General features: G+C 49.6%; 1 protein-coding gene across 4 annotated transcripts in view; it reads right to left on the bottom strand.

Moving 5' to 3' along the window:
- Tmem63a (transmembrane protein 63A) overlaps positions 1–11,873 on the bottom strand; it is a 33,565-nt gene extending 21,692 nt beyond the window's left edge. The window contains exons 1-5 of one of the 4 annotated variants that reach the window (XM_051186448.1): positions 11,718–11,873; positions 7,287–7,486; positions 4,188–4,267; positions 1,627–1,690; positions 723–760 (exon numbers count right to left, since the gene is read on the bottom strand). In XM_051186448.1, the coding sequence (XP_051042405.1) occupies positions 723–760; positions 1,627–1,690; positions 4,188–4,267; positions 7,287–7,475 (371 nt within the window). In that variant the 5' untranslated portion in view covers positions 7,476–7,486; positions 11,718–11,873. The other 3 variants (XM_051186447.1, XM_051186449.1, XM_051186450.1) reach the window with 3 other exon arrangements.
- Positions 11,874–12,901: the final 1,028 nt, after the last annotated feature.

Raw genomic sequence — 12,901 nt, 5'->3', positions numbered from 1 at the left:
ACTTCTCCTGTGCTAGAAGGACTCAACCCTCCCAAAGTCTACACAGCCATGCTTGTTAGACACATGTCATTATGTGTCACACTACAAACAAGAAAGTGCTGGCAGCTAAGCAACCACTGGCAATAACTGCAGGTCCCATTTCTGATCAGTGGAAACATGGGAGAAAAGGCCATCTTAGAACTGATGAAAGACCATAAAAACTATGGAGGAGGCCGAGCCAATTCCAATGAACTAATATGCAAGAGACCTGTTTGATGGAAGTTGTGCCCAAGGTCAAGTGGAGAAGCAAGCCTGCATGTGTGTCTGTGTTAAGTTACCATATCTCCTGGAACTGGAGTCACAGACAGTTGTGAGCTGCCATGTGCATGCAGGGAATCAAACCTGGGTCCTCTGGAAGAGGAGCCAGTGATCTTAACCCCTGAACCATCTCTCTAGCATGAAATACTTTTAAATAAAGCCTATCACTAGCTTCAAGAATCTTTGAAATCCAACTTCAGTTTGGGGATCCCTGAGTGCCAGCAGAGCTATGTACCTGAGAGACCTCCTTCTTCCCTGTGTCCTGACTACAGGGGCTTCCAGCCTCTTTTGTTCTAACCCCTATACACTGTTTAGGTCCTGAGCTGGATCACAGTATCAAACACCTCAGCTACTTCCCTCTGAATGACCAAACACCCACACGAAGCCGCAACCCCCCCCCCTCCAGACACCCCTATCTTACTCACTGCAGGCGGAAGATGGCAGTCAGCCAAGGGCAGCATCCCTGGGGACAAAGAGTAGGCATTAGCATCCCACACCCATGTCTTTGGGAAGCAGATACAATCACATCCCGCCTGTCTTTGCTGTGTAAAACAGGATTCTCCTCACATTCGGTGAGTTACTCCCTTATGCTCTCATTCTTTGCAAGGCACAACCCCACCGAGCGGGAAGGGATGGGGGGGGGGGGGGCGGGAAGACACAACCTTGCTAAAAACAACTTCTCAAGTTTTGTCGATCAGTGGCATTATATAAGCTCCAGGGTCAAATCAAAAATGTCAATCAAAAACTGGGAAAAGGATTACATTGTTTCCAAATAGCAAGAAGAATGGGACAAAAAAAAAAAAAGGAACAAGTCTTAAGAATTGGAAAGTACCCTAGAGCTGGCCCTGGAGAGGGAAAAAGTGTGTGTTGCTTCTGTGACCTCTGTGTCTTACTGCTTCATAAAGCCAGGTGGCTAAGAGCTGGGAAAGCAAATATTTGTTCATCACTCATTCAACAATGACTAAAAACCTACCAGATACCTAGAGCTGGGGGGCAAGGCTGTATGAGATGAGGTTCCTGCCCGCATTTGGCTCAAAAGCTAGCAGACAAGTCAATCATTAACTCTTACACAGAACCCTGGTGTGAGAGAGGAGTAACTCATGTGTCACAGTCAAGTTGCTGGCAAAGCACTGGGGATCCACAGCCCTTTCTGCCCGCAGTTAATGAAGCCTTGCAGTGAGGGATCATTTAAACACTATCTCCTTCCAGGTTCCCCAAGTCCTCTTCTCTGTCACTGAACTAGAGTACAACTGTCCTCCATCAATCATTACTGCTGGCTGTACCAGCTGCCCTTTGGGCTGCAAAAACAACCACCCCTTGGATACCAACCAGTTCATTTTCAAAGTCTTGTTGCCCTGAGGAAGAAGACGATGACCTCTGGAATCTGGCCTCACTGGAGACATGAAAGGAAAAGAAAAGATAATTATAAAATTCAAAAGGCTGAATATACATTTCCAGTAGTTTGCTTCCTAATCTTAGAGTTCAGGATCAAGGCTATTGACTCTCAATGGTTGCAACAACTATAAACTGCTAAACTGCTCAAAAACAAACAAACAAGCAAACAAACAAACAAAAGGATGGAAGCAATGCCCACAAACCCATATGGCATAAAACTCTGAACAGCACAGAGCCAGGGGGGCATCAAGGAACCATACCTGGGTATACACCCTCCAACTCAGCACTAAACTGGTCCACTTAAAGGAATTTCAGAGTGTTGCCTGTTTACAGGGCAGCTCCTAACACATCCAAATCAATTTGGAATGCTGTATTTTATCCTACCAAAGTGACTGGAATGACAGGCTTTATTCCAGAGGAAAAAAAAGGCCTGAGAAAGAGTGGCCACAGGAACAGAAGGTAATAGGTGAACAAATTAACCCTTTCCCCACCCTGGAAGTAGTTAAAAAAAAAAAAAAAGTAAGAATACTTGTAAGGCCTCATCAATGGGATGGGTCCACTTCAAAATACACAGGGGATTGGAAAGTTGGTTCAGTGGTTAAGAACACTGACTGTTCTTCCAGAGGACCTGGGTTCAATTCCCAGCACCCATGTGGTGGTTCACAACCATCTATAACTCCATGTCCAGAAGACAGCCTCTTTCAGACACGCCCCTCTGTGATTTGTGTACACCAAGCACACATGTGGTTCAAAGACATGTATGCATGCAAAACACACATACACATAAGGTAAAAATTATAAAGAAATTATGTACATGTACATGCATACACATTGTATTTCTTTATTTTATCTAGTTCAAGATACCAGTGGTGGTCAGGTACATAATTTTTTTTAATGAATCATTAAGAAAGAAACAATGGTGCCAATTAAGCTGTAACTGATAATTTCGTGTTGGGTATAGTGGGGCACACCTGTAATTATCTCAGTACTCACTTGAAGGCTGAGGCAGGAGGATCCCAAGTTCAAAGAAGGCCAACCTTTGAGGCCAGGGCATAGGAGACATTTTCTCAAAAAGAGACGTCCCAGTTCTAAAGTCAAAGCTAAGAAATGCTCAAGTATGCATCTCACAGTAAATGAAATAGCATGTTAAATATGGTAGCCTGCTCATGCATGCCTGTGTGTGTGTGTGTGTGTGTACTAAGGTGCAGATAGACATGCACACATATGTGGTAACCAGGGCCCCTCAGTTTCTCTTCATCTTATGTTTTGAGAGCATCCCTTGCTGAACCTGGAGCTCAGTGCTTTGGCCAAGGTGTATAATAAATTATGTTAGTAAACTGCCATGTGCTGTTTCAGCCCACTGAGGAGTTGGCCCTGGAGTGGGATTGCTCAACCTGGAGGCATTTCAGACCCAAACATATTTGTCTCAAAATGTCTTCCAAGAACCATTGTCCAGGAATAAGATGCCCTGCTCCAGTTCTGTGACAGGGAGGGAAGAGAATAGCAAACCAGCACTTGTGTAAAAGGATGTGTCCTCAAGAGTTAGGAAGTAAACCATTCCCACAGAAGTTACTTCCTACAGCCTCTCCAGGGTGCTGAGGTACAACCTTCATGCTCAGGCCCAAGCTGAGTGGAAGTGTTGAAGGGATCTTCTGGGGGGGGGGGGAAGCATTTCTCTGGTCTTCCATCACCCACCTCTACAACATTTCAGAAGCTAAAGCAATGACCATGTGACCATGTGACCGTGTGACCATGTGCCACGGGGATAGATCTGAGTGTGGAGCGTCTGACATCTCCCATTCACTTCAATTTGCCTTGTCGGACACACGGTCCAGAGATTCACAGCAACCAGCCCAAACAGGAAAGTCTAGTTCTAGGATTCATCTTCACCTTTAGTAAGATGCACAGAACTGCCCCCACCCAGGGCAGAACAAGAAAGGCCTGAGGTCTGGCCAGAGAGCCAATGTTTTGTTAACAGGCTTGTCAAACTTGAGCTCTAACCAGGAAGGAAGGCCGACATCTTCCCCACACCCACCTTCCTTCTTGATCACTAAGCCAGCCCCAGAGCAAGGTAATTAACTTCAAATAAGATATTCTCAGAGAGCTGTGTCCAAGGTGAGAAAGAAAATGCTATCTACCTCCCCTGGTGACAAACACTCTAAAGGCAATGATGATCCTGGATAGCCTAAAATCAGAGCCCCAGGAGAGAGGCTCTCTAGCACTGATTTCCTTGAGCACAGTTCCAAGGAAGGCCTCCAAGGGGTCTTTGGTGACCAGCAGAAAGGAAGATACAGCTTCTGGCTCCAGCCCATCCTGGAAACACACATACATAAACATACATACAGATAGCATACACATATACATGCACACACATGTAAGTAAACATGCATCTACATGCACACATATGTGTGTAATGCACACATATCTACACACAGCATTCACACTCAGAGGGGTGCGTAGACATGGTCACATGCTCTGTGAACTGTTTTGTTTACCTGCCTGCTTCTGATACCAGGGCTATGCGGCCATAATCCCAGAATCTTCTCCTTATGATGGAAAACACCAGGACTAAAAACTAAAAGGAGAAAAGAAACCAAGTCAAAGAACATTGGCTGGGCTCTGGAGGCAGCCAGACTCAGGAACCCATGCAACCCAGAAAACACACAGCTCAGCAGCCTGACACTTTCCTCCACTCATTGGACAGCCTTCATCACCTGTGCCATGTCACAAAAGTTGTCACACTGCCACAGGCTTGAGTGGAATCTTCCTGTTCAAGGACATAAGCTGCAGCAGGCCCCAAGTCAGAAGGTAAGGTGTGGCCTCACCAGATTGGAAAAACCACTCTCCGATTTACTTCACACCCAAACCTGGTTCTTGGAGACAAACCCTGACTAGATTGCACAGGCTTGCCGCTAACTCCTGAGTTCAAGTGATCTTCCAGCCTCAGCCAGTGGTAGCTGGGACTACAGGTATGCACCTGGCTTGATTTTTCTTAATTATATTTTAATTTATTTTGAGTCAGATTCTTTGCATTTGTTTCTTTTAAAGGCAAGCTTGCAGACCCCACACAGCAAGTGAAACCTGTCATGCCCTAACACTCTAAGCTGGCCTAACCCCAGGGAGCTGCAACAAATGAAAAGCCCTCTGTGACACCAGCAGTCCCGTGCAAAGAGTGAGGCCTCTCTGCCTATTAGCTCCAGATGTCTGAGATGCTCACCTCCCCCCCCCAGGCTCTTTATGTCCACCTTGACCTGCTCCCTCCCATTCCCTATTCCCCCAACCCCCTACCCCACCCCACAACCTACACAGGCTCCTTTGAGATTCAGAGATGGGGAAAAGAAGCATCTCAAATAGCATAGGCTTGCCTGCTTGGGTCAAAAACTGGATTGATTGATTGATTGATTGATTGATTGATTGATTGATTGATGCATGTATTTATTTAATGCTGGGATGGAACCTGGCACCTTAGATGTACTAGGTCAGTACTCTACCATTGAGCACAGTCCCTGCCTAGAAATTGGGTTTTAAGGGTGAATGTTGTTTCCTTTAGGGACCATAAGTCCTGAGTTTCTGTGAGATTTTCTTGAGGTAAGTCCAGATTTGAGTGACATGTTTTCAAAGGCAGATGAGTCACACTGTAGGACAAACACAAGCCCCTTTGCATGCCATCACCCTCTGTCATTGCTGCCTTGCCTCTGTGCATACAGTGAGGACATCTCCCCACACTTAGGTCTTCTAGGACCCTCTAGCTTGCACATGGCCCATACTTGACCCCATAAATTCCTGCAATAAAAATCTATACTCATAGCCAGGCAGTGGTGGCTCATGCCTTTAATCAGGCAGAGGCAAGTGGATCTCTGAGTTTGAAGCCAGTCTGGTCTACAAAGTAAGTTCCAGGACAGCCAGGACCTCACAGAGAAACCTTGTCTTGAACAAAAAAAAAAAAAAAAAAAAAAAAAAAAAAATTCATTGTGGTTGTATACTCCTATACACTATACAACCTATTTGAATAGCTGAGACAGGAGGATTGCTTGCTTGAGCTCAGAGATCACTTCAGCAACATAGTGAGACCTTGTCCCTCTTGTTAAAAAAAAAAAAAAAAAAAAAAAAAAAAATCAATCACCCTACCAGCACAATCTAAATGAAAGTGACTTCCTGACTTCCTTCCTAAGTTAAGCATCTACCTAATCCACCTGGGCTCTACAGAGTTCTCTCCAGACCTTAGCCTAGCTCTCCCCATCCTGAAAACACAGGACCCCCCCCCCCCCGTCAGTATACTGCCCCACCACTGTGCCTGCTCCTCCCCCTCCGTCAAGGCCATAAGCATGAAGAACTGTTCTTCTGCTGATAGGATGCTGCTGAAAAGGCTCATTGGTATAGAGATTCCTTTTTTGGGAAAGCCAGGATGGTAACATGCGGTTTCCCCGTATTAGCCCTGATGAGCAACAATGTAGCAAAATTTAAGGGCAACAATGTAGCCCTTGAGCGTAGGAAACAAAATTAGGAAGAAATGCCTTTTTGTGGTTAAGTTAAAGGTCAGGAGACCTGGGTGTCAGACCCTGTGCTCCTGCCTGGCAGGGACTGGGGTTCTCTGACAACCTCCCCTCCTCTTCTAGCTTACCTGCTCAACTTAGCCATAAGTCCAGGGCAGACCTAAAATACGAACTCCACCTTCCCATGTACCTCCATGGTCTCCACTCTTAGATGCTAGGGTCAAGGGAGCCACTGCTCTGGGGATGTTAGTGAAAAGACAGTGCATGTTAACCCCAATAACTCTAAACTAACCAGGCTTGGATGTGGCTCAGTAGGAAAGTACCTGTAGAGAATGCACAGGCCCTGGGGTCCATCCCTAAAGCAAAACAAAACACACACACACACACACACACACACACACACACACCATCAACCATGGTTGGGTCAGTGTAAAGATAATAACACCTGTTAGGAATCTTTGTGAACAGAAGGTTGACATTAAAGAAAGGGGCACGTGCCAGGCAGTGGTGGCACACACCTTTAACCCCAGCACTCGGGAGGCAGAGGCAGGAGGATCTCTGTGAGTTTGAAGCCAACCTGGTCTACAAAGCAAGTTCCAGGACAGCCAGATCTACACAGGGAAACCCTGTCTTGAAAAATCAGGAAAAAAAAAAAAAAAGAAAGAAAGAAAGAAAGAAAGAAAAAGAAAAAGAAAGAAAGAAAAGAAAAAAGGAAGGGACACATATCCCCTAAGGTCAGCTCTAGGAAATCTGTTTCTGATTCTCAAAAGCCCCAGGCACACCAGGGTAACAGGAAGTACCCACTCACACACTACAAGTTGTGCCTGCTCCAGCCCTGGTCCATACCCTTACATCTCTCATGCTGTTCACCCTGAGGGCTGGTAAAGCAAAGGCAGGACTGGCTAGTGGCTCTGCAGTCAGGATTGGGATCACAAGGCCACACAAGGACCAAGGAAGGAATCATTAAAGTGGTTCCAGAATTCAAGGTCTATATACCTCATGTCCAGGGTCACAGAGCATGGAAGGGTGTGTGTATCTACCTCATGTGTATTTCCTAGAGGGTCCTAGAGAACAAGGGGTTAAACTGAGAGAGGACCTTACCAGAAAGCAGATGACATCTATGAGCAGCACAGTGGGAACGCCTCCGAAGGTGACCCCCTGAAGCACAGTGCTGTTTTTGGCTGAGCTGTAGCAGTATGAATCATTGGGATGGTCCCCAAGGCCCAGGTTCCCACGGATGGACACTGCCTTGGACTGCCACGGATCCAGGAATGGGGTGCTGGTCATCATGCCTTCTCTCCCTAGGGAACAAGAAGTATAAGATCAAGCTGGCAACTTTCAGTTTCCCCAGCCAGTGCTGCCACAGTCAAAGTTAAGTGTCAGTCCCCACCCCATGCAGCTGGAGCAGCCAAGTCCCTCAGCACAGAGCCAGGAAAGCCAAACCCCATCCCTCTGTGCCTGGTAGAGTCCACAGAGACCCACTCCATGTAAACAGCCCAGATGGTCAGACGAGATGACCCACCTGGGGACACAATGAGCAGATGCCCCAAAAGGGAGTAAATGAGGTAAAGGGATGGGGGTGATCAGAGGGAGCCACTGTTGTGACTAAAGAAGGGCTACAGTTCCTCTAGTCTCAAGTTCTGCGGGGAAAATAACTCCTGCAAGAGTCCTCAGGGCATCCAGAAACAGGCAGGAGAGAGGAGAGGGGACACAAAGAAGAAACCTCAGACACCAGCAAAAGCCAGAAACACTGTCGGTCCATCTAAGCCAAGGACAAGAGCCCTCTCCAACCATCCTCAGAGTGACAGAGCTGGGATCTCCAAGACTGGTTGGACTTGGAATCCAAGTTTCAGAAATGTAATGGCCACCTATCTCCCACACCAAGAAGGGGGGCAGCAGGTTTGTGCCTCAAACCTTGACTCTTTACTCTGCAACTGCCATCACATGGTGTTTCCCCTAAGAGAGGCAAAAGCAGGAGGAAGAGCCAGAGAGGAGATCCCTGGACACTCGCACGGGCATGGGTGAGGCTCGGGGCAAAGCAGGCCCCTAGCTCAGCCCTCTTCTGTCCACACCTCCCCTCTAACAGAAGGCCCAGTGTTTCAAACAGACACAGCTGCAGGCTGAGTGCTGAACCCCTGGCAAATCTAATGGAAATCTCTAGAGTCTGTCCCCTGGCACTGAAGACTGGGGGCGTTGGTGCCCCGGTACTGGCCTGCTCTACACATCATTTATGAGCACAGAGTCTTAAGAAAGCACCTCCTTCTCTAGGCTCCCACCTCCCCAAACCTGCTGAAATTGCAGTTTCCAGAGGACTTCCTCAAAGTCCAGTTCTACCTGCTAGGGAGACCCAAGTATTGGGGACAAGAAAAGGAGGTGTAGAGAGCTGAAACAGATGCCTGAACTACCTAAAATTCTAGTAAAGTGTTCTGGGTTGTGTGTGTGGGGGGGGGGGGGGGATCCCAATTCTAACTCCTGACACTGCTGTGCTGGGAAATACAAACACTCACACACAGACACACACTCACACCGTCTCTCTCTCACACACATACACACACACATACAGTTTCTCTCAGACACACACTCACACACACAGTGTCTCTCTTTCACCTCTCTCTCTCTCTCTCTCTCTCTCTCTCTCTCTCATGCATACACACACACAGTACAATGCAATGTGCTTGATAGGAGGTAAAGGACGACTATGGGGGCAGGGGCCCAATCCCAATTCTGGCTCCTGGGAAACAGGAAGTGAGGGAGTCAGGCCTAAGAGAATGGATCACTTTCTCCCTCCTGTAAGGAGCTTTCAGTGTCTGGAGGAAGAAGTGTGTATGGTACTATAGCCATGGGTTAGTGGCTGTGAGCGGTCATGAATATCATCTCCACCTTGAAGCTGAAGCTCCTGCTTTGTCCCCTTTAAACCTCACCCAGAGAAACAAGTGATAGTCTCAGAAGGCTGCAGCCCCAACACTCAAGGAGGAAATAAGAGGATCAGGATTTAAGACCAGCCTTGGCCACAATAGAAAGCAGAGACCAACAGACTTGGCTCCAGGCTCAGGACTGACACTGCCTGGATTTCAGGCAGCCCTGACACTAATGGAAATCTCCACATAAAGCTGTTTCAAAGGGGGAAGAAATCATCAGGACATCGAAATGTCCCTGCCTGGTGATGCAAGAGCATCTGGTGGCCACACTGTAGGGGGAAGGGCTGTGAAGAGGTCCTCACTGGATCAGCCCCCCCCCCCCAGTTCCCCAGTTTCAGTGACTCAGGCCTCTGGCCTACTTCTTACTTCCTGCTAGGCTCCACTGTGACCTGCCTCTGAAACACCAGCCTTCACAACTGTCCCCAGTGTCGCATAAGTCACAGAGGAGCCACCCTCTCCCAGTTTAGTTCAGAACAGAAGCCTTTCTGCACCCTGCCCCTCCTCTCAGACCTGCCCAAATGTCTCTCTTCCCACATGCCCATCTTCAGGTTTTGCCCAGTGGCTTTCTTCCCACCTGGCTCTTCACCTAGACTCCCAGAACAAGATCTCCACAGCTCCCAGTGATGGTCTGGGATGCCTCATCCCTCTCTCCTTCCCCAGCAGCACCTGTGGCTCCAGCATCATGCCTCTTGTCCAATGGATCAAGACCCTGCTAAATCCAGGCGGGCCTCTCTCCCACAACTGCACAGGGCCTGTGGGCTAGAGGTGGCATCCATCCCAAGCCAAATCCTCCTACAGATCCAGAGGGCTTCTGCAGCACCCCAAGGTCCCCTAAGGCTAGGATTAGGGAAAGGGAAACTCCACAGAGCAAACAAAGACGGCTTGGAAAAAGAAAACAAAAAATATCCTCATAAATGTTCACAGAGGGACATTGTCCCAAAGGAGGGAGGAGCTGTGGTGCAGCTGGGGATGGGAAGGGTGAGTCACAAAAGTCGCTGTTGCAGGAGCCTTGACCCCAGGAGGGCACCTGTGGTCCCCCTTCTCTAACAGCCCAGTCACATTTCTCTTGCCAAGTGCATTTTCCCAAGAGAATTTACAGTTTGATAAGAACTAAGAGATGGCGGGACACAGCAAGTGCATCTCTGCGAGTTCGAGGCCATCGAGGATTACACAGTAAGACTCTGACTCAGAAATAAAACAAAAGTAAAGAACTGAGAGCTCAACCAGCAAGAGGGATAGCCTGCGCAACGGGTCAGATCTTTCTCGTCAGCCAGGTGGCCATTCTGCCTCCCCAAAGACAGCTGTTGTGCCTCAGTGTCTCCCAAGGGCTAGAATCGGGGGCATCAAATGCAGCAAAGCAAACAAGGAAGGCTGGGAAAGTGCAAAGAGGGGAAGCCAAGTGAAGGCAACCTTTGAGGCCCACAGTCTCAGACCCTCAGCTCTTCCAGCCAAGGGCAACCTGTCCCAAGTCAGAGGTCAGAGGCTGCTACTGGAACATTCCCTAGGCGCTCAATGAGCCAGCTCTTTCTCGCCTTCGCCTTGAGAGGGCAGGAGGGAGTCCACTCATCGAGGGGCAGCCAGACCAAGCAGAGAAGGCTCTGGGGATGGGGAGAAGCCAAACTAACCCCTAAGGGCTAGGAACGTGCAGCTCAGAGCAAAGTGCCTGTGTTCCAACTCCATCACTATGAGAGAGGGCGGGGGAGGGGGGTCTTTAAAAAATTAGTCACTGTGGCCTCAGGAGCCCTGCCTAGGAAGGAGCACACCCTCAACAATAGTCACCATCCCACATTCAATGAATATACACATACGCAAATGCCATCTCATTTCCACAAAAAAAAAAAAAAAAAAAAAAAAAAAAAAAAAACAGGGCAGGCCCTGGGACCCAACCAGAGAGTTTGTTCCCAGGTTTTTTGCAAAAGTCCCTGCAGCTGTTGGTCCCTGCTTGGGGCTGAAAGACAGCAACTCCACCCCACCCGTGGTCTCAGGTAGCCAGCCTTATCAGGTCCCTGGATAAGTTGTCGGATATGGTTTCTTTACCGTCGAAGCGCTCCTGCCCCCCCCTCCGCCGCCCCGCGCCCCTATCCCGCCCTTCTCCAAGTCCCCAGGTTCCCTCCACCGGATGCTACCAGGGCAGGAGTGGTCATCGGACGGTTCGAAGCCCGCAATAGCTGGGTCTAGCCTCGTAAGGAGTTACAGAGGGCTCCGAGGCTGCCCTCCAAGTCAGGCGGGGAGATCGGACCCCGCAGACAAATTCCAAAGCCCTTGGAGGAGCAGGGAGGGAACGATCCGCCACGCAGCCAAGGGCTGTCAGGAAGTCCCGGCGGCGCGGGGTTTGATTGGCAACAGCTAGTCACCTACCCGGGTACTGTCACCCCGACAGCCGCCAGGGAAGGCGACCCAAGGCGTACTGCCCCGTGTGGACCCCTGCCGGCGCGACCTCCCCCCACTCGGTTCCCCTTCCCACTTTACCTGCGGCGGCGGTGGCGCGCCGCCCGCACCGGGGGAGTGGTCTGGCCGCACCTGGCGGGGCGGGGCGGCGTCCCCACCACTTAAAAGTTACAAAGTGAAACTCCAGTGACTCTTGCACATGCGCAGAGCTGCATCCGCGCCTTACCTAATTTGGACTCTTCGTCCGCGCCGGCGCCAGCTGGACCGCGAAGACTGCGTGCTGGGCAGTGAGCCCGTCTGTGGTTCTCTAACCCTGGTCCACGCGTGGCCGTCCTCGCCGAGGTCTACGGGCCGGATCAGATCAGCTAACGCCCACAAGGCTGAGAGAAAACGTCTCCTGACTATCTTTCCTTTGTGTCCCAGCACATCCCCACTGAGAGGACACTGGGCAAAACCTAGGATAGTCGCGGCACTTCAGAGTATCTGCAAACGTTCGTGGTCGGCTCTATGTGGGGTTGAATGTCCCCAGGAACTTCATGAGCTGGCCCAATTGGGTACAGTGCGGGAGAGCACAGGGGCACAACAGACTTACCCTGCCTCTCCCCTCCCCTCAGCCATCTGTAGCCACAAAGAACCCGTCACGGTAAGGAGCCGGGACCTTGCAAATTCCAAAGCTCTGTCCTGCCCTAAATAAAGTACACCATTTCTAGCGTTCTCTGGGACCACACGTCACTGCTCCGGCCCAGGCCACCAGCGTTGCCAACTGGAGCTAAACACGCTGAGCATCCTGTGTATTCTGGCTGGGACTTGGAAGTTTCCAGCGAACCAGAGGACTCTGCACCTGCTTTGCCCCGGGTCGCCCAGGGCAGGACCGTTGCTGGATGTGCTAGGGGAATGGAGTGAGGACTATGGCAGGGGCAGTTCTGCGAACTACCCACTTTCAGGCCTCGTTTTCCACAAGGAGAAGGGTGGAACCGAAGCTTGCTGTGGAGTCCTTGCCAGCACTAACCAACTTCATGCCTAAGCAGCTCCTTGTCCCCAAGGCACAGCTTTGCCCCTTCTCTGACCTCACTTCCATGTCTGAGCTTTCATCTTCTACTGTAAAGCTAAAAATATCCTCTTCGCCTCCCTGTCCCTGATTCTAGCCTGTGGCTATCTGAAACAGGGTGTCTCTTTCCTCTCCCGGTTCTCCTCTATCTCTGACTTCCATGTCTCTCCCTTAAGACTCTAGCTAGCTGTTGTTTCCCAGAACTTTCCTCTGTTTTGTCTTCCTTTAGCTCTGCCTGGCCATGCACCTGCTCTGCTACTGCCTTTGTTAAGGACCCCACAACCGGCTGGCTTCTCTAGATCCCTGGTTGTAGTAGTCTCCTGGTTATTCCCCCCCCCCCCTCCTCAGATTGCTTCTGTCTG

The sequence above is a fragment of the Phodopus roborovskii genome, unplaced genomic scaffold (assembly GCF_943737965.1).
Source record: "Phodopus roborovskii unplaced genomic scaffold, PHOROB, whole genome shotgun sequence".
In the NCBI taxonomy this organism is placed as follows: Eukaryota; Metazoa; Chordata; class Mammalia; order Rodentia; family Cricetidae; genus Phodopus; species Phodopus roborovskii.
Note: the sequence above shows the minus strand (reverse complement) of the source record. Positions and strands in the feature narration are given on the sequence as shown.